This window comes from Apaloderma vittatum, unplaced genomic scaffold (assembly GCF_000703405.1).
Source record: "Apaloderma vittatum isolate BGI_N311 unplaced genomic scaffold, ASM70340v1 scaffold190, whole genome shotgun sequence".
In the NCBI taxonomy this organism is placed as follows: domain Eukaryota; kingdom Metazoa; phylum Chordata; class Aves; order Trogoniformes; family Trogonidae; genus Apaloderma; species Apaloderma vittatum.
The window spans coordinates 84,009-106,310 of NW_009692656.1; the positions used below are offsets into that span (position 1 = coordinate 84,009).

The 22,302-nt window shown below is 41.2% G+C and overlaps 1 protein-coding gene across 1 annotated transcript in view; it reads left to right on the forward strand.

Annotated features, from left to right (window-relative positions):
- Positions 1–22,302, forward strand: part of LOC104278268 (arf-GAP with GTPase, ANK repeat and PH domain-containing protein 1) — a gene marked incomplete at its 5' end in the record, with an annotated part of 136,882 nt that overhangs the window by 81,209 nt on the left and 33,371 nt on the right. Inside the window, 3 exons of the mRNA XM_009875557.1 lie at positions 10,200–10,354; positions 11,901–11,991; positions 18,198–18,420. Coding sequence (XP_009873859.1) covers positions 10,200–10,354; positions 11,901–11,991; positions 18,198–18,420 — 469 coding nt within the window. The remainder of the gene's footprint in view (positions 1–10,199; positions 10,355–11,900; positions 11,992–18,197; positions 18,421–22,302) is intronic.

Here is a 22,302-nt window from a genome sequence, read left to right on the forward strand (position 1 = left end):
CTGACCCCAGTGATCTCTTCCTTGTTCCTATAAACCAGATTTTACAAGACAGTTGTGTGCCAGGCGGTGCTGCATCATTTTCTTGACTAGGTCAGCTAATGTGGTGGCTGGAAAGCGTACGGAGATACTGAGGTAGTAGTCAGTTCCCTCCTCAGACGTGGGGATGTCCATGGGTGAAGAAGAGGGGGCATTGCTGTTGTTTCGGTGGCTGTTAGGTGCCAGTGGTGTCTGGGTGTGCTCAGATGTTTCACGTGGTTCCTGTCTGATGAAATTCAGGCTACACATGTTGTTGATTGTACCTACTTCTCACGCTGTGAATTCCCTCTTGAAGGCAAAACGTGTCGATTTTAAAGAAGGTGAAAATGTGGTCTCTCCTAATGAGCACGGGAATGGAGTGCTTTTGAACTGTATTTTCTGCTAATTGTAAAATGGCAGCTGGGAACTCAAAGTTTGGGGAAATTCTAATAAAGCGAGGGTGTTGCCTCTTGTATAAAGAATATTTTTCTTTTTTTTTTTTTACTTTCCAAATAAACACTTTGATTTTGCAGCAATATGCCTGAGGGAGAAAGGGAGGACTACAAACATCAGTTGCATCAATGTCTACTTGACACTCTTCAAAATCATTAAGTAATGCCTCTAAGCTGAATGCTGCAAATAACATGCTTTGCTGTTACGGGGGTTTAAGGCCATTACATCATCACCTCGACTTTTAAAGGCGATGATGTAAAAAGGTGATTTAAAGGTGAACTGCAGGCACCAAGTGATCAATACAGGCTTTTGGAGGAAAGGAGCTCTTGTCTGGCTGCGTTTTGTTATTAATTAAATCACATTTTACAGTAGCTGTTTTGTCTAGTCGTATATGCTCTGTACAGATAATTCCTGCATTTTTGTACTTCTGCTGATCTGTTTTTGTCTATTCCAATAGTAGATCCATTTAATCTTGTCAAATCATATCATGTTGTAGAGAGTTAAAAAAATCACTCTCAGTAAGAGGCTTTCCTATCGTCTGTGGGTTGGCGAGGCTGTATGGTCCTGTGTGCGTTTTCTGTGTGTAGCTCTTCATGTGTTAACAGGCTTGTGCTTGTATTTTTACTTCACATGCTATTTTGATGTTTCTTTTCTCCCCTTTTTCATTTATTTTTTTTCCCTCCTTTTTCTTTATTTTTATTCTCTTTTTTTTTCTCTTCCCCTTCTGCTCTCTGGATGCAGCCAAACGCAAAGCTTGGAAACTAAACCGTGTTGGTAGCCTGCGAAATATATACAGCAGCAGCAGCACCAACACCGAAGGTAACAAACCCACCCGTTTTAGATGAACACCTCCTCTCTTACCGCTTTTTTTTAAACCCACTTTTCCGAAAATTGTCCTCCTCATGTCTCTCCCTTACCCAGTGCGGGCATGGAAATGAAATTTGCCCAAAGCATGCGTGCTTTCATCTCGTGTTTGCAGAGTCATTCCAGTTGGTCTTTTCATCTTTTTGTTTGTGCGTTTTATTTTTCCATTCATGTTCCTTTCAGCTTACTTAAATTTTGACCTTTCCCTCTAGTCGTGGAGTGGTGATGTTTAAATTACTTCAGGAACCCATTTTCTTCTTTTATTTATTTTTTTATATATATTTTTTTTCCCCTTTCTACATGTGGGCACTCAGTGTAATATTTCCCAAGTTATTACAGTTTTTAAAAGTGTTAGTATCAGGTGTAATGATCTGTAGCCAAATACAATAGTGTGCCGTGAGATTTAAGTAACAGTCTTAATTTGTTTTGTGCAAGCCTTCTCCATAATGCTCTTTGCAGCTCTAATCCAAAGGCGAGACAGTGCCGGGTCATTTGCATGTGCTACTCTTGCTTGTAAATTCTGTATATTGTTGTATTTCTAAAGGTCACCTGGTGCCAAAGTTCACAAATTGACTTACATTGCTTTTTTTCCACTGAAGACAGCCGTCATGGCTTTTGTATAATAGCACATTGAATTTTATATTTTCCCCCCCTCCACCTTCATTTGAACAACACAATTATAAACTTCCTTTTTTTTCTTCTTTTTTTTTTATTATTACAAATGTCAAAGGTCAGAATTACTTGGAAGCCAGGCAAGGAGAGGGGCAAAAAAGAAAAAAAAGCCTCCGCCACCATCTCCAACAGCATGTCAGAGGGACGGTGTAAGAAATAGGGAATGCAAAATAGGTCACAACTCAGTAATCTCGGTATAAGGGAGGGGGATTTTTTTTCTTCTTCACTTAAGTGCGAACCAAATGGGTCAAGTAATCGCAAGCGCATGCCCTAACACTAATTGACTTATTTTGGAATGATTATAACTGTAATATTTTTCTTAATGTCACTGTTTTCTGGGCTGTTGATTTTAGTGATTGCCAAGCAGTGGCATTAAATCTCTTGTAAATTTTAAATTGCATGCTATTTCTGTAAACAAGTCCCTCTGTTCACATCCTGATCATTAACCTTTGGTGATTTATATCACCGTCCTTTTTTTGCACAATTACTGCTGTATTGCTGCTGGTTGCCCTGCTCTCGCTGCCAAACAAAGTGTATGCTGGAAACAAAAGTGTGATTTTACTGCAGCTTGTTAAGGAAGCTTTTTTTAAGTATAATTTTGTTTTATTTCTTAGTGTAAATGTAAAATTACTACCTTTCAGAGCAACCATTCAGAAGTGTCTGGTTTGATCCTTATCTTTTCAGGTATCAAGTGTGAGATATGAAATAAGAGAAAATGATTGTCAGATATTAGTAAGTTGCAAGGAGGGAGTTCCCACTTAACAGGAAAATAACCAGATACTTTTTTAATGATTTACAATTTTCTGTGTATTTGCTGTTTTGCCTATCTCCCAGTCAGATTTTTCTTGTAATCAGGGTGCGGGCATGTTTGTTGTTACAGGTGTACTGCTTGAGGAGCTTGTGATTTTATATCTACCTGTTATTAAACTGCAACAGGAGAAAAAAGTATAAGGATTCCCTTGTGTTTTACAGATGAAGATTTTGGCGGGGGAGGGGGTTTAGGTCCTGTCTAATTTGAGGAATCTTTTACCTTACTGATCAAACTAAGTATCCAAGGCACCTTGGATAAACATATGGGAATGCGTTCCTGATGGTCACGGTCCAAAGCGTTTTGAGACAGATCATCAAAACAAAATTCTGAAATTAGACAAATGTATCTTTTTTTTTTTTTTTAAATATTACCCAAAAAAACCCTGGATGTTAAGGATTTTCTGTAGCTTTGCATCTTTGAGCTGGTACCTTAAGCCTTTGTGTGAAGGCTGGAATTGTGAGACATGCAAATGTTGAGTTAATGAGCATTGTATTAAAAGCCGCATGTTTAGATAATTATGCCTTCAAAAAAGAGAATGATGATAGAAAATGACAGTCCAGAATAACAAATCTGCTGTGATCTTTAGTGAATGCTTGCTCAATTGCACTTACACCTTTTTGCAGACCAAAAGAAATTCCATCGTGTACAGTCCTGTTTTTTGAAAGCTTGATCTAGAAAGCAGCCTCTCCGATAATTTTTACCGTGGTTAATGCTGATTCTGTTTGTTTAAATGCTCTGTATGCTTGCAGGAAGCAAGATCTCCAATTAAGATGGAGAAATCTGCAGCTCAAGTGCTGCAGTTTTGTTGTAGATCACAGAATCCTAGACTGGCCTAGGCTGGAAGGGACCTTAGAGATCATTTAATCCAACGTCCCTGTCATGGGCAGGGACGCCTCTCAACTGGATCAGGCAACACATGGGGACTGAACGGGGATGTTTGGCAGAAGCAGGTACACAGCTGATCCTCAGCGTGGTGCCTCTCTTGTCCTTACACAGAGTCACCTGTTGCAGTGCGCCGTGCAAAGCTGAGAGCAGCGCAGAATAATTGCATTTCTGATGGGCCTGTCCTGTTCACAGAGCGGTTGGGAAGGGCAGTGTTTTCACAGAGGCGACTGGATGAAGGACTCTAACTTCTGAGGACAGAGAGAAGCGGAACATTGTACAGTTCTGTCCTCTGCTGTTCCTTCATCAGTTTTGTGGGATTGCAAGAAATTTTACTTTCTTTAATTTTAGGGTTTTCCTAAAATTCTTACTTCTCAGATTTTGGGTTGTTGGGTTTTTTTCTATAGGGTGGTAGTAACAGATGAAAAAGTCTCATCTACTCCTTCTAGCAGGTGGCCAGGCTTAAGCCATCCTTACCTGCGGGTAAAGTAGGTAGTACCAGTGTGTTATGCTTAAAGCAGACCTTGTTCTGGTTTTAGGACAAGCTAGAATCACTTACACTACTAAAATGCATAACTATTTTTCATATATCAACAGGTTTAGCAGCACAGTGGAAAGGAGAATCGTTATGAAATTAAATGGCTGTGCTCTGCATGCTGTTATTCAACAGGCAGAAAGATATTAAATCCTCATTTTCCACTCTTCATGATTACACATGATACCGTTAAACAGTGCTGCATGGGAGTTGCCAGGCTCTTGTGGAAAAGTTCTGCGTATTCATTAACTCTCAAACTACCTTTTGTTTAAACCCTGATGCCGTACCATTGCAGAAAGTCCGCTTTTGCCAACTACTGAGAGGTGGAGGGGGAGCCCCTAAAATAAGCTCTGACCAACAGACTCAGCTTCACAAACAAAGCTCAGCTGAGCAGGCTCTTCAGCTTTGAAACACATGTAGTTTAAAAAGTAAAGCCAGGCCTGAGATGTGTTAGGAAATGCCTGACGCAAGCGTAGGCTCACTTGTACGAACTGAATTTAAAAATTACTTCATGGATTTCTTCAAACCCTGTTGTCTTGGCACCCAGATGAAGCAGCAAGTACCTATGGCAGTAGGGGCTTAGTCCCTTGAGCTAGAAACCAGCCTTTCGTCATCAGTTTGCCACTCACTGGTAGCAATATAAAGCAGTACCGCTGCAAAATTCTTCCACTGGAACACAACCTTTATCAAGAGCTGTGGGCAACTGACAGCAGAGCTACACTGTCCTGATAGGGTTGATTTTCAAAACTAATTAGATTTAGACACTGGGTTTGGAAAGGGGAGAGAAGTATTAGCATAGTCATGCCCAGTGGGACATGGCACAAATATTTCTTTAATTGAGGCTGCTAATAAACACACTTATCTTCCAAGTTACAGGGATGATTTACACTGAGTGGCAAAAGGTAGTGAAAGTTAACATTCCATAGTACGTAAATAACATGTGCCTTTGTTGTAAACAAATCGTGTATTGTAAACATCTGATGTTGGTGACTGGGGCACCTTGGCAGTTCTTCATTCTCATTCATCTTTTGACAAGATGAAGGGTTATTAAGGAGGGGTGCTTGAGCAGAAGCGGTTTTTGAGAGATGGAGGAGAGCGCTGATGAGAAGGGAGTTTAAATAGGTCTCAGTGTTACTTGAGGCAGGCTTGACTAGGTTACAAGCTGTAACCTCAATTCTTGAAGATGCTTCACGGGTGTTTGAAATATGCCATTGAGAATCTTCTGGTTCTGCACTTCTTCTTGTTGGAAAGTGTTTCCTGCATGAGTGGCATCATCCACCAGATGTGCACGGTGAGTTACTATTAATTAGCAGCAGCACCAGGATCCTCTGACATCTATATTGGGCAAAGATGCAAATGCACAATCTGGCACCTAGTGAAAGAGCCTGGTTGGCTTGGAAGCCAGGAGATCCAGTTTTAATTCTAATTCAGATGAAATATTCATGTATGCCTACTAAAAATGCCTTAAGCCTGACAAGTCTTTGTTTTATACCCATGGAAAAGTAGGTTTGGGATGGTTTTTTTCTGCTTAAAAACGATCTTTTGGGATGGGTGTAATTTCTGACTGTAGAGTGCCTGGTGGAAAGAGACCCTCATCTTCTGTTGACTTCAAATTGTGTTTGTGGTTACCCGCCACTGGTGCAAGGTGTCAGTCGCTATTTATGGAGTTCTTAATATTGAGAGTAAAAGATGTGGGAAGTGGAAATGGTGATAGGTGCACGTTTAGAACTGCTCTTACGGGCTACCAAGAGGCGTAACTGCCTCTGGACACGTGTTTTCCTTGCGTTTTAGTAGACTTAATTGAGTCCTCTGGAACAAGTTACAGACTAATTGTATCCTGTAGTTATTTTCAGTGTAGTTCTCTAAATCTGATTTCTGTTACGTACAACAAACACAGGCATTGGTTCGGGAATGCAGCGAGACCATGCCTAAATGTTTGTTTTCCCTTGCACAATCCCTTGCTTTGAAGAAACTATATCTTGTTTTCCATAAGTGGGTGGCCTATAGCAGTGTCTGTCTTTTGGCAGAACAAAATAAGTGTTAACTTGGGTTAAATGGAGTAACTTTGCTGTGAAAAGATAATGGCAAAAAAAGTACATGCAGCATAAACAATGGTATGGTAGTTTCTTGGAAGTGGTATTGTGGTTATGAGGGTGTGGTGATTTTCCTAAAATTCACTTATCACATTCCCACTTCTACTGAAATAAAAATATCTCTTGTGCTTTAGGTTCCATATCATCATCATCTTAAAGGTGCAGCTCATTTCCCGCCCTAGCCACCCCTTTCCACTTTTAAAAAAAAAAAAGCAAACAACAACAAAACTGTAGACATCTCCTGTTGATAATAACTTCCAAATGGAAATCAGTTCCAGCTAGTTCTTCACCTGTTAACCCTTTGTCTGCTGGCCTTCCAGGAAATAATTGATGAGTGATTGGCCCATTAACCTTTTTTCTAAAAAAAAAAAAAGTTTGACAGCCTGGACCAGTGTAATGAGAAGGGATTCCTAGTGAAATCTGGTTGATGGCTGAGTTGCTTGCCCCTAAGGATGCAAAATTAGCCCCGCGGGACCTCGTCTGCATAGAAACTGGACACAATTAGTGTAATATCCGGTGTTATTAATGTAGTTTGGAGTAATTGGGCAGGTTGATTTCGACAGGTTGATGGTGCTAAAATACTATTATAGTGGACCTTTCTATGAATAACTGTTAAACATGGAAAACTGTTTAATAAAATTTTGTGATTGGGCTCACAGGGATTTAAACAGCACAACCTATAATTTAGCTGAAGAGTAAAACTGAACAATTTCGTTCTACTGCCTGGATTTTCCTGTTCATGTATGCCGTGGTTAAGGACATACCCAGTTGCTACTCGGTTTTTGTAGGCATTGCCCTGTGGATGTTGTGGAGCAGGCACTGCTGTTTTATTTCACAGTTGCGCTTAAAAAAAAAAAAGGTGTATTTAGGCAGAAAATGCATTATTGAGCACATCTTCAACTTTTCATCTGAGCTTTTTAGGAAGTAGCTTCAGCAGGTATCACGAGAGTGAAAGCTTGCCTGTTCCTGATGTCTAATCAGTGATGACCAAGTTTTCAGCTAATTTCCTGACGAACTGAAAAATGTCCTTCCGACTTAGCCTTAAAACACGGTGTAGTCCTCATAACGCGCGATGGGGCTGTACCAGGACAGACTCAGCAGTTTGTTACGTGGCCTTTGCAATCCCGAGCCACAAAGGCTATGCAAGGTCTTTACTGCTTTTGTCAGTGTCACAGCAGAAAAGGACAGGAGATTGAAGCAAAGGAGCTTCTCCTTTAGGAAAAGGAGACTTGCTATATAAAAGAGTGACCACGGGAAATGGCTGGAGATGTTTCCTGAATTTCAGTCCACTCAGCTGAAGAGCGAGGTTTGTGTCCTCTGCTCTAGGTCTTCCGTAAGCAGGGGAATAACTTTGTGTAGCATTTCTGGAAAACAGAGTTTGCAGAGGTACCACTGCAAGGTCGATGTTTCAACCTCGGTTTTGGAGGGCACACTGTCTGAACCGCAGAGCTTATTTCGCATAAGCCGTACTTGGACAAACCAGCTTCATGCATGAGATCGGAATTATTGGCAAGTAGGAGATAGGAGGATTCAATGATGCTGCAGTGTGATTGTATCCACTTTTTTTAAGGTCTGGAAGTGCAATACTGGGAAGTCACCTGGTTCTTAGGCAGTGGCATGAACTGCTACAGGAGAGCAGAGAACCTCTCTAGAGATACACCATATATACTTCTTGAGTATTAGTTATTTACCGTATATTCGTGTTGAGGAGTTATGTGTTGACAAATCAGCCCTGCCAGTGTGAATGAAGTCTCCTTTCTCATCCTCTTCCATGTTTTTGCATCCTCCCTGCTTAAAATGGAGATGCAGGGAGTTTTTAACTCAGAGGTGGCAAAAGTACTTATTTTCTCTTGCAGGCAGCCCCTTTAACTTACAGCAAACCTCTGGTTTATGGTGGTACAGCATGGCATTGGGGGTGAGAGGTGCAGGGAAAATCCGATGCAGCCTGGAGCAGAGCTGCGAGTGGGGAAGGGAGAGGCTGAAGGAGAGGGGCATGAGCAGCACAAAATACAGTGAGGCTGCAAAGGGCCTCTGTGTTACTGCCTGCTGCGGGGTCCCTGCCATAGCGGTACACGTGTCTCGGTACCACTCGCTCTGAGTGATTTGTATGGAAGGCTCTTCTGAACATGTAGTGGCCAGCATTGGAAATCCTTCCTTCAGTAAGACTTGAGGAGTACAAAATTTTATCACTCAAAATCCCCTAGAAAGCCTGAAAATGCTAAATTTCCTAAACAGGACGCTGCAGAGGGCTGCTTCAGGCAAGACTCAGGTTTTTATATTCTCTTCCTTCACCATCGCTCCCTGTTTTCATCAACACATGCATAGCGCTGCAAAGGCCCATGTCCTCCCCTTTGACCGTGTGCCAAACCGCTTCTGCATAAGTAGAGCACAACAACTGCGCTCTCCTAGACGAGGCAGTGTGCAGGACTGAGCGTAATTTCCTTTATTATCGAGTAGTTCCTTTTTCATCTCCCTCATAAACTCTTAAAAGCTCTGATTGATAAATGCGGCTTTTTACCATTATTTAATGATAGTATTTTGGATAATGATTCTACCTGTTTATTTTTAACACAGTGTTACAAAAGTGAGAAGTGTTTATAGCCATACAGGTGCATCATTTCTCTTATCTTTCTTTTCCCACTTACCCACACTCTTTTTAATTGTATTTTCTTAGTAAGACTGCTACTTAATGCAGCTCATGCACCTGGAAGTAACCTTCCCCTCCGTGTTTATTCTCACCTCAAGGTGCAAAGTAACCTCCTGCTATTTTTTTGAGGCATCATTAAAGCAGTGTAAGCACTGGCCTTGCTAACATGGAGTTTATCAAAGAAAACCAGTTGTCCCACAGGTTGAGAAAATGACTGCCAGCGAGCAGTAGTACTGTCTTTATAGCTAGCACTCGATTTGTCACTTATCTTTGCGTGCTTATGGATGACAAGGTAATGCAGCAGTTTCATGGCTCTGAATGTATAATAAGTCATTAGCGGGCAAGCGAATGTAAATGCTCTTTCTAAAGCCCATTATGGCTGATGTTCACCAGAACTTTGTGCTCTGTTATTCTTTTCCTTTCATGCTTCGTGCCTGCCCTTCCCAATTCCACTCACTCTGTTTCAGCTTCCTTGATTTTTTTAATTGGACTTTGGTGTCCCATGTGTAGTTGAAGCCTGTGTCCATTTAGTTCAGTTCTGCTGGTGTTTTCATATGCTGCGTTCCTCTGGCCTGAATACTTGTCCTGATACTCTAGTAGCCCTAAGGATATTTCACTGACCCTTTCTGCTGGCTTCTCAGATCATTTTCTCATCTCCTGTGCTGAACGTGAATGTTGAATAGGTTGAATTGATTTTAATCCTGTATTATAACCCAGTGTATTTAAGCTGTAGACAAGATGCACACATCCGCTTTTAATATATCTATGCATGTAAAAAACTGCTTGAAGGATGAGTGTAAATTGTCACATCTTCTGTATTGTCAGCTCTTTATAGTCCATTCATATTATAAGTTACTTTGTGACACATTTTGATTTTTACATTATGTAGCTCTTAGCACCTCAGGTTTAAATCTAAATGATGCTTGTTATCCACTTTGTTTTCAAGAAGGGTATAGATTTGATACCAAACTCTGAAATTCACACAGGAACTGAATATTTACCCAAAACAGAGGTTTATCTGCGTAACATTTGGAAAGAAAAAGCAGCAAATCCACAAGCTATTTTCTGATGCGTTGGGCAACTGCACAGTAGTTGTATATATCTAGCCTGAAACCTCAAGTGTCCAGACCCGCTTGTTACGTTGCAGAAGTGATCATCAACCAAGATTGTTTGGGTCTGGCTATCAAAAACTTAATCTTTCCTTCCTATTGTTGGGGTTTTTTTCAGAACAAGAAGAAAACTTTGAGTTCATCATTGTCTCTCTCACTGGCCAGACGTGGCACTTCGAAGCTACCACATATGAAGAAAGAGATGCGTGGGTACAAGCCATAGAGAGTCAGATCTTGGCCAGTTTACAGTCCTGTGAGAGCAGCAAGAACAAGGTATGCTACACACAGTAATGCCAAAAATAAGTAACGGGTAGGTGATCATTAAGACAAAAGCAAAATCAAGAACTTTGAATTTTAAACCTGCACTCTTAGAGTGGTGATGACAGAAGTAATTTATTTTCAGTTCCTGTCAAAATAAATATCTGAAATCTGAGACTTCTTCAGCCGTTGCTCAGTTGTGGAAGGACAGGAGAACTTCTGCTTGTTGAGTCTCTGTGTCTGCAATTTCTACAACTGGAAAGCAAGGTGCTGAGTCGGAAAGAAAGAGAAGTGGGCAATAATAGTTCAAACCTGTGCATCCTTTAACATTAGCCACCTAACAGTTGTCTTTAATGATTTTGTATTGCAAGGAAGAGACTCACATTTCGAAATGAACGCCTGCTTTCATTGCCCAGGTCCACATGAGTAGATCGAACACCAGTAATTACCATCATCATAATATAATTCACTTCCCATTTTGTTAAAAAAATTATTTGTTTCCAATAGATATTTCTGAAATAAGAGAAGTATCATTACTTACATGTTTTCTTGCCTTTCCTGGATTTACACATTCTGATGTGTATGTTAAGGGAGCACAAAAGAAGACATTTGTACACTAAAACCTATATAAAAATATTAATACAAAAGAGGATAGAGAGTTGCTGGTAAGTGGCTCAGAAAGGTTTTTTTTCTGTGAGGTGTTACTGAGGTGTCAAAACATACTGGAAGAACTACCCAGAATAGCAAAGTGCCGTTGGTTGGACAGGTTTAGTAGGTGTCCCACTGAAAGAGCAGGAGGACATATCTCCACAGGGCCATACTTGCAACCTGGTCCTCATCCTCCTTAAATCAATTGAATACAGAGCTCATCACTTACTACAGATAACAGTTCTCTTCTCAGGGAGTCCACAAGACAGGTTGATTAGGCAGGGCTGAACTACTTGTACATCGTGACAGTCTCTCCGGGTCCAAGTAGAGGTCATTGGCGGGTCACCATGGAGGGAATTTAAATGGGAGCCATCTGATTAAGTCTGACCTTTTGATGATAAAAAGGTTTCAGCTGCTTTTGCAAACCATACCTTAGTCTTCGTTAGCAGAAGCATGCACATCAATAAAAGAAATTGATTTTATAAAATAATATTCTTATCCAATTTATCTCAAGAAGCAAACCTACATTATGACTACTCTTCTTGTGAATAGCAGTGTTCTTTCTCAAACTCGATTTTCCTCTGTGCGGTCTCCCCACTTGTTAGAAGCCAGGCTGGAGACCTCAAAAGTGCTGGGACCTTCTGCACAAGGTGGAGAGAGCCCTGGGAGAAATCCCAAGCTGTCAGGAAACATATGAGGAAAGAGGAGTCCCTGCTCAGCAGGCGTGGACTTGCAGTTTTTGGAGATGCCGAAGGATCACCCTCTCTTGAGAGGCAAATCAGAGACTTGAGGCTTCTTATCACGTTCATTCAGCCTTGGTCTAAGCTTTGGGTTTTGCCGTTTGTTGAGCTGACAGTTGTGTTGTGTAATTTGATTTGGTTCTCATTTGTTACTTATGCATTTCTTTATGCAGTCCCGCCTGACGAGTCAGAACGAGGCCATGGCCCTTCAGTCCATAAGGAATATCAGAGGCAATTCCCACTGCGTGGACTGTGAAGCACAGAGTAAGTATGGCCGCTTGTCTTCAGAAAACTCGCCTCTTCTTGGCCAAGACTTCTCCTTGGTCAAAACTGAAGTGAATGCTTGCCATGGGCTTTGCCTTTCTTGGGTCTTACATTCATATGTTGTTTGCACATTTCTTCTTCATTATGAAGTCAAGCTTATTTTATATTTACTTGTAACCTAACATATGCTGTGTCAGATGCATCCTAATTTCTTCCCCTTGTTGTTTTCACATGCCACTTAAAATGTCAGCGTTTTTTTACTTTCCTTTGAAGAAAAGGAAAAAGAAGTTTGAAATCAGTTACTTCCATTTTCTTCCAATTTTGTGTGGAGAGGGCACATGTGACATGGTATTATTTTCATAGAGGTGGAGCTTGATTGGTGGGTTTTTTGGTTTGTTTTTTTTAGGGTTACTTGTCAGAAGAAACCAAAGTCATTCCTCATTATATCTGGATACTAGGAAAGTGATTTGAGATTTTTTTTTTCTCCTCTTTGTGTTTCCTTCCTTTTTTTTTTTTAAAAACAGATACTTAGTGTTCAGAAAAGTGTTCCTGAGAATACTTTGAGCTGCAGTTCACCTCACTAACCCCAGCTGAGGTCATTATTCTGGTGCTCTTTAGTTCCAGGGGTTTGCAACAAAGCCACAAAAAGGAAGTACTCTTGCTCTAAAGCAATTAGCTGTAGAAACAGGAGGCTTGAGAACTTGTGCATTTTTATTTCTTTGATACTTGAAAGTCAGAACTTTTCTTGTGATTTTTACATGTGCTTAAAATGGAAAAATATGCATTTAGCTTTCTTTGGGTATATTTTTTTAAAAAAACTTTGCTATTTAGGGTTTTGACTATTGGCCTAAGCTGTTCTAACATCGCAGTTAACTTTAAAACGAATATTCATACGGAAGTGCAAATGCTTTTGCATGACTAATTTCCTATCTGCATAGAGAGCAATTGAGTTATCCACCAAACAAACCTGTTATCCCCTGCCTCATCCTTAGAAGACTTGAATGGAAGGTGGTTAGCACATTAACAGCCGTTTAAAATAAACAAGATTTTTCTGTACCATCAAAATTGGCTTCACGTACTGACTGGTTTTAGATTGCTTCTTTTCTAACCTGTCAGATATTTGTATGCTGGCTGTAGGAGATGGATCAAGAACAAAGGCAGCTGCCCTGTCCCCAGTGGTTCAGCGCACAGGAGTGTGAGCCCTGGCTGGACCGGGCTTTGAGCACCAGGACTGGGATGCTGTCAGAACAGCTTGTTGACCTGCTGGAGGGCCATTCCAGAGAGGAATTTCACAGGCATTTTTGACAGACAGAGAGAAATGATAGCAACACTGATACACTGAGGTCTTTACATTCCACTGGCTAGTAACCCAGCATGCAATAAACAAGAGAAAATGTTGCTTTGGCTGATCTTTTAACCTATACAGCCCAAAGTGACTCTTATTTATTAGTGTTCTTTCATATTGACCTCGTAGTTGTTCGGATTTACACCAAAGCTTTGATATAGTTCAGGTAAAAGGCTTGTAAGATGCTGTGCTGTATATGAGAAGGACAGGGTCTTCAAGTGACTTAGATGTATATTTAGCGCATTTGAAGTACTCAGCTGCTATCTGTGAGCAGACCACGATGATTTCTGCTCCAGTGGGTCTGCACAGCTGTGGGTGGCATTTTCCTAGATCCTGCTAACTGCTCACCCAGGCAGAGGGGGAACGTACAATCCGTTCACTGAGGACGACTTCCCACACCCATGCATGTCTTTCTGGTGTATCTGTGATCTGTTTCAGCTCTACCCTGAGTCCGCACTGTCCCCAAGACGTGCGTTTCTCTCCCAGGTCGTGCACGTACCCCAGTATTTATGCAGCCAAGCTAGATGTTTAATGAGGAAGATTATTGTGCAAGAAGGCAGCGCTCTTTTAGTTCTTTTTTTCCCTTGCCCCTGCTCCATCCAGGTTGGTTTTCATCCAGATTGCTTCATGGGTCAAGCTGGCCACATGTGCATGGTGCCAGTAGGAGGGATGTGCCAAGAATATATTGCTGAGAGAGGGCAGGGTGGGACTGCCCTTTTTGGCAACACTCAGCACGCTGTTGGGTGGTTTTTGCAGGTGGGGAGGGGGGAGGGATTTTGGAAGCTCAGCTGGAGCCTCTTAATTGTTTGTATTCTTGGAGATGATATATACCCTCTTTGACTCTTCTTGCCATTTGGCCTTCCTAATTTTAAGGCCACTTTTGAAAAAATTTGGGGTATTTCCAAAGCAATGTATCTTAAAATGTAAACATGCACGTGAGGTGAACCTAAGCCTGCTACTTTTTCTGCCAGGCTTTATTTCCTTCTCTCCCTTTCTGCCTTGCCTGGCAGTCCTTACCCCCAGAGCATTTAGCATCACAAACACCAGTGCTCTTGTGGAAAGCTGGCGTTGTTTGCATCTTCACAAAGCCAGATGTTTGGGAGCAAAGGAATATGAGACGTTACTGTCCCTCAGTTCTATTCAAGAGCCATCAATCTTCCACTTCAGAAGTCTCATTCTTCCTCTTTCTAGAGCTCTTTGCCTTTTTAGCACTTCGTCATAGCACTTTGTTTCACCAGGGAATTTCTGCCTTGTATGTTAATCAGCAGCAGTAGTACCAGCAGCATCTGTGTGCCACCAGCCTTCTGGCCCTTTGGCAGTTTCACACTAAAGTTTTTCAGTAGTTTTTATTTTTTCTAAGGTTTCCATCCCAGAGCAATAAACGATGCAAAAAGTGCTCTTCAGGTGCTGGAATTTTTGCCCAAGAAGATCTCATTTCTTGTTTCAGAAGCAAACTCATGTTGCCTTTTCCCAGAGCGTTGGAGTCCCAGTGCTGACTTCTGTGTGTTGCTGAAAACACTGAAGGTGATCAAATTACTTAGGCAAACCCAGTTAAATTTCTGCCCCTGAAGGATTTCAGCTCCTCCAGTCTTCCCACTTAGAAAGCAGATGAGAGGATAAACATGAGTCGTTCTTTCAGGATGCCTGGAGAGCATGGAATATCAGGTCTGGTAAAAGAAAACAGGGAGCTCTTATAGAGGGAGAGTCTCATCGTGAGTTTTCCAGTCCAAAAGTCGAATAACTTCTTATGGTGTATTTTGTATTTGAAAGACAAACACTAAAGTAATAATTTTGGTGGCCCTGAGAAGCCTGCCATTCCCATCATGAGATTCAATTTGATATGCAGAATAATAAAAAAAAAAAACAACTCTCAAAGAATAGGAAAGATGCAAACTTTTCTCTTCTGCCATGACTCTGCAAGATGCATTCGTCCCTGTTTCTTCTTTTCCTGGCTTTTCTGTTCCTCCCTTTAGAGATTCCCTCTGCTCAGTCCCGAGCTGTCTTACATATGCTGAACTTACGAGGATTTAGCATGGCAAAGCCTTTCATCAGCCACCTCAAGTCCAAAGGGATGAAGGAAATGGCAGGGAGGGGTTATTCTCCTAACAGAGCTGTTGCAAGAACTTTCACCTTCACATGATTAGCCTGACTGAGGTGCAAGTCCAAATAGGGAGGATGTTTTTCAAGAAGGAGAGAACTAAACACCTTTAAGAATATGGACAGCAGTAAATTGTAGTCACTTTTAACAGTGATATTAAAAAGCTCGTGTTTTGTTTGACAAATTGTAAGTAAAACAAAGAGCAGAAACCAGCTTTATAGCATCTCTCCCTGCACTGAATGGGCTTTTTCCTTCCTTTGCCATCAAATCTGGATGTATGCATACTGCAGAAAAGTATGTTGTGTGGCTTTAAGTGAGCATCCTCCAACTCAGAATTACTCTTAGCATCGGCAGGAAAAGGGAACTGCAATAGTGAGCTGATTTTTGATCACCTGAAAAAAAAATTGGGGAGGGGGGGCAGAAATCAGGTTGCATAGTTATGGCTTACTAACCATGCGTAGATTTTTTCAGTATAAATCAATGGTAACAAATTTCAAGAATGAAATTTTGAAAGTGTTCAACTCCGTATGGGAAGAGGGAGATGCAGATAAGAGCAGTGAATTGCGAACAGGAACATTCCTGAGCATGTAGTTTACAATAATTCAGCTTTATTATTGGTAGGTAGCGATTTGTGGCATCACTGAAACAGAAGTCGTAAGTGACATCATGTCAGTTTTTTCTCAGAATCCATCGAACGATGCCACTTGTCCATGCTCCTCCTGAGAGCCGTGTCTTGCTCCATACTAGCCAAGATAAGCAAGATCAACAAGTCTGTTTTTTCGCTGGATGTCTATAATGAGTTCAACACTTGCCTTTCCTACTTTACCACCTTTGAACTCAGTTGTGTGCTGTCCGATTGTTGGAATATAAACTACTGTCCTGATAAAATTTCATTTTGCTTCTTTTTGCTTTGGTGGAGTACTTCAATCATACCAGCACTTTCAGTTCGAAGTAGGTGACTACTTTAAGAATTTATTCAGTAAAAGATACACTGGATATGCTTCCAGTACACAGGTATCTGGGAGGTCCTTAACATGAACTCTGTTGGAATAATCGGGAAAATATTCGTATTTTTTTCTCTCGCCTCATTCTGAGTTCGTGCCTCTTTGAGCTCATTGTGCTTTTAATTTTTGTGAAAATAACCCTGGCCTTTGCAAGTCAGGGACAGAGATTTCATTCTGAGTAACAACTTGCAAATTTTAAGTTATTATCTGGTGTGTTTAAGATTTTACTGACAAATTGGTATTTTGGGGTTTTTAGTGCGTTTCAGTTGTACTACTGGTTCTCCCACTGGCAAGGCACTGAAACTGGTGGAGGTGACCTGAAGAAATATGCAAGAAAAGAGTTTGTCATAGTTGTCCTACCAAGAAGTCAAGAAGTGTGGCAGGAGTGTTGTCTCATCTTCTTACTTTGGAGATCTGAAATGGTGTATATTCCTAGTATAACACTTGACATGGACAGGAACTTTTTTAAGAAAAGACTTTTTTTCTGCTGAAGTGAAATAAGATAGGGGATTTTTTTCTTACTGGGGATATTTTGAGACTTTTTAATGACTGATTGAAAAATGAACTTTGTATGTAAAATTATGTGCTTTCCTTTCATATCTGTTGTCCAAATGTGACCTGGCAAAGGACTAGGAAATGTTTTATCTCCACGTATTTTGGCTGCCAAAAATAGCTTTTCAATTTTGGGTTACACAAAGTCAAAATAAGTCTTTAGATGAAATTTACCTGAACGGAAGGGGACAGTGAAACTTCATCTTTTATCAGCTCTAAATTTCATTTAGATTTCAGTAAAGATTGCCTGCCCTCTCAATTAATCACCATTTTCCTGCTTGGTGTTTGTGGTAGCCTACTAGTTCTTTGGGAAGCTCAGAGTGAGGCAAGAAGAAAAGATCTGGCAGCAGGAGGGAGAAAAAAAAGACACCAAAAATTCCTCCCATACATCTTTCATTGCATTTGTTAAAATGGATGTTTGTTGGAGAGAGGGAGATTCATACAAATCTAGATTTAAATAACACAGGACGGTGACCAAAAAATGAACCATCTTGGGAAATGACTTTGAATTTCCCGGCTTTTGTTGGTTTTGTCACAGCCTTATCATTTGTGAGGTTATTTTGTGCGTGTGTGTGTGTGTGTGTGGAATCCTTCTGCCTCATACACTGAAACTGGGACTGTTCAAAGTCTCACATTTTCGTCTTAGTACTTATCTCCCTGATCTTAGAGATGAAAACATACCCCATAGTGTGTTAGATGTAAAAGCCATATGTAGGTGATGATATAGATGGTTATTAAGGGAGTTGATATAGTTAGCAACAGAGATATTGTATCTAGTTGCTCTTCTTTTTTTTTTCTCCTTTTTCCCTTATAATTGGCTACAAGTGGCTCTAGATTCCCAAGGAGGGGCTTTTTCTCCACTACTTCAGCAGCAGCAGCCTGCCACCGCATTTGTGTTTTCTTTGTTTCTTCTTTTCTGTCTAATTCTTAGTACTTTTTCGACTGGAGGTGGAATGATATGTCTTTTGAGACACCCCCACCTCCACAATGTTTTTTTTACTCCTTGAGGGTTTCTCAGAAGGTTTAGTATCTCAGCAGGGCAAAATTGACCCTTCTGGAAGACCTCCCACCTTTGCTTTTTGACAGGATGCCTGCTTTTTTTTTTTTTTTTCTATCCTCAGAGCCAAAATCATTAGGCACAAACATTAACTGGAAGTTTTCATTAGGTGTTTCGTTGTAGTGATTGCTTGTGTCCTTTTTCCCGTAGACCCTGACTGGGCCAGCTTGAATCTGGGAGCCCTCATATGTATCGAATGCTCAGGTATACACCGAAACCTTGGCACACACCTCTCCCGGGTCCGCTCTCTCGACCTGGATGACTGGCCTATAGAGCTCATCAAGGTGATGTCTTCTATCGGGAACGAGCTGGCAAACAGTGTCTGGGAGGAGAGCAGCCAGGGCCATATGAAACCTTCGTCAGACTCCACAAGGTAGGCTGGTTGACTCCATCTCACCATGGCACACAGTATGTGCTACTGCACATGGCCGAGGCTGCAAGCTTATGAGAGCGTAAATCCTCATTTTGGCTTTTTGGTCACAGGTGGTAGGGCACTGCAACATTTTACAACATGGACTTGTAAAATTCTCCTTCGGAGTACACCTTGTAAAAATTGTAATGTATATATATCTTCACTGCATGCCCGGAAAGAGCACGTGTCAAAAGTTGAGTGACCCCGTTACTTTTTTCACTCGTGAAGGTTTGCTCAGCATCTCTAAAATTTTTTTGTTCAGTTGACTGACTGACAAAACAGTGGGAGACTGAAACCTCCTGCCTGGTTGTTCCTCAATCTAAATTACGCTGTAATGTGTTTCTTTGTTTCGGTTGGCCACAAAGTTCCTGCCTCTTGGACTATCAGTTTGTGATTAATAATCTGCCTTCAGTAGTTCAAGCTCACCCAGGAATTTGTGCCTGGCTGGCAGGTCTTTGGTTTCTCATCACAAGTGTTGAAAGTTCCACTCACTATGGACTTGCTTACTTTTTTTTATGTGATATATGTGAAACCATAAGTTGCAGGGAGTTGTTTCTTAAAGAATGGTATTTTACTTAACCTGTCATAGCTCAGCACGGTGAAAATCATCTTTCTGCCATACCTTGTCCTATCACAAGCTAGAGGTTTTTGATGCTTATCTTACCTGATCAGAGTCAAAGAAAGACGTTTTGAAAATACTTCCCTGATTTTCAGTAAATTTCAGATGGAGGTGCTAGGAGTTATACCTGAGGTATTGGCTTGGGGGGAGCGAGGTGACCTCTGGCAGACTGGGGTTCAGCAAAAACAGGCAGGAGAATGACCTTCTGGACTGCCTTGCACAGCTGGGCCAGCCTGTGAAGTTGTCTTCAGAAACGCGTTATAATTGTCTTGGGGCGAGCTCCAGGGGGGCAGCCTGTATCCCAGCACTGGGCAGTCCCCACATAGCAAACAGAGTGGTGGAGCTGTAGCCCTCAGCGTTTGCCTCCCGCGCTTGGAAGAGTTCAGAGGGAATTATATTCTGGTTTTGTTGATGTGTATCTCTGGATCCTGCTTTTTCCAGTACCAGATCAAGAGAAATTGTAATGAGGGAGCATACACCTGGGCCACCTCCTAAGGTGTAGGAGTGGGTTTGTACTGTTGTCTGTAATAAAGTCAACTGTTTCTTACTGCTTTATTTCATTGGTACTGAAAAATGAATTTGTGGTGCCACCTTTGGTTCATCTTCGAGAATGAAGCCAGTGCATTAATCAGGCTACTTAGATGAATGACTATGCGTATAAAAATGTCCAGGGAGACCTACGCAGAGGTTTTGTTCATACATAGACTGTATGTCGTATACGTGTATTTTATTAAAAAGCTAATCTGATTATTTCATCAGGTAGATTGAAATCAACTTATTGCTGCCTTTCAGTCATTAGTATTACTTTAATCCAGAGATCTTATATTGTTGCATCTAACAAATACTTGTTGCTCCTCACTGTTGAGGTGAGCTGCAGAGATACCTCAGTTCTAAACAATTTTGAAAGGAAAGGGCGTATACTCAATTGAATTTATTTATTTTTTGAGAAATACTTTAATATACATATAGTAAAAATGCTGTCATGAAAAATCTGAAGTATGTGTGACTGTGATGAAAAGAGAGCCGTCCACCTGAATTAAATCATTCAGTTTTTTAAGTTTGGAAGTGAATTTTACTTATAAAAACATCAACTTTGTTCTCTTTGTATTCCATGCTTAGAGTTTATTTTAGTTCTTTGTGTACATCTTCATGTTTATATTCAGCTGCTTATGTTTGTCAGTGACATAATTGCGCTTTCCTTTCTTGGACTATAATATTTTTCAACAAGAGGTATAAAGATTCAGTTTATAAATATTAATTTCCATCTGTGTGTCCAATTGCACACTTACTTGATGGAAGAGCTGCTAGGAAAAGTAGAATTAAGGTTATGTGAAAATCTTCCCACGAAACAATTGTAATCTTGCTTTGCTACTCTTGTTTTTTGCACTGTTCGCAGTGGGGACTGAAGTGCTATTTTTCACATAAATATCTGAAATGTCTGCTTTTTCGAAGTGTGTGCCTCCTTTGGTACTTTACTTTGGTCTCTTCTAGCATCATACTCCTTCTGTCCAAGATGTGGTAAGAAAATAAGTTGAAGTTCTTTAGGTATAAGTTGTGCATTCCATTTTCCCACTGCTGTTGGCAGTTTTGTGTGAGGAATCCTGTCGGAAGTGGCTACGAGGGACCTACCGATGGGGTTAAACAAACACTCATTTTTTGTTATTGAGGAGTTGAAGGGGAAGAGACAGTTGAAGTTGAGGGACTGAAGGAAGAGGCAAGAAAGTAAGTAAGTAGAAATATGCTGGGGAGCTGAGTTTTGGAGTTCTAGTGGAGGAGAGATGGAGGGAGTCCACGGGTATTTGAAGATCAGGGAAGAAAGAAACATTCCTCAAAACTCCTTCTGAAGGGGAAGAGATCTGGGGACTGGTGTTGGGGCTCTGTCCTTGCTCATGCTGGTGAACTCTGGGATGAGCCCGAGTCCTAGAACTACTGTGTGAGGAGGCTCCCACACTCGGCGTGCTCTGGCTTTAAGGAGTTCTCACCAAAGCCCTGTCAGATGGGAGAGAGAAGTACTCCCGTGTTTTCTTCCCAGTTTCTCCTGAGCTTACTCATATCCTCGTTCACCTCTGCAGCCCCATTTACTACGTCTGTCCCGCGTGGTGCTCTCATCTTCAGTTCCACTCATTAATCCACCCTCGATGGCTTTCCACATGATAGCTCAAACCTTTAGGCTGTACTCAGTGTTGGAAACACAAGAACAGAAGATCTCTTAACCGTTTCCCCAGCTGATTGAAAGGCTTAGCACAAAGCATCAGTCAAGGACATTAGACAAATACAATCTTCTCATGTGTTTCCATATGGAAGGCATGTCTCTTACTTCTTCTGTCCTCACTGTGCCACCCCCAAAACACTGGAAGTCATTGGCAAAATGATGGACTGTCTGTCCACACTTGCAGAGATCAGACATAAATGAGTCTTTCTTTTGGAGATGAAGCCATCACCGGAAACCTGCAGGCTTTTTAGGAGCCAAAAAAGGGTTGTTGACTGCTCCATAGATACTGAACCTGTTGGGCTGGGAGGCTCGATAACTGTTCACATGCTGGACTAAAAGGAACTTGAGTGTCTTGATATGGTTTCAGAAGCAAATCCTTCAGCTTGGGAGAAGTCAGCACTGCTCACTGAATTGCTCCAGTGGTGTCCCACGTGTTTCTGTTGAGTTAGGGAAGAATGGAGAGACCCAGGGAGACCAATGTTTTACAGGAGGGATTGCCAAATGATTGCTGCAGGCCAGGGCATAATTAAAGAACTTTACTCAGGAAAATGTCAGCAATGTTTTTAGAGGTATGTTAGGCTTTGAGTATAACTTACATTTTCAATTTTGTACACCCCAAAATTAGATAACTATTATCAAACTTAAACACATCCGATATACCATACTGCTGTCCTTTCCTAGTTCATTCAAATGCACTTAAAACTCTTTCTCTAAAAAAGTCATGGGGAGAAATAAAGCTGGAAATGCATTTTGAAGGTCAGAAAGGCTCAGATCAGAGGGTGTGAACTCAAAGCCTGAGAGTTTTGATAGCTAAAGGCGTTACTCCTCTTACTTTCATCAAGGGTATATTGCCCAAGTATATTCTCTGATGTTAACACGTGCCAGGTCTCATCGAGCCTGAGAGACAGCTTGTATAAAATAAGGAGATCTCCTGGTCATGCGGTGCCTCCTGGATCAAAAGCAACGCCCTGGATGGCCTCTGGTGTGAAACTAGGAGGCAGCTGGAGCTGTG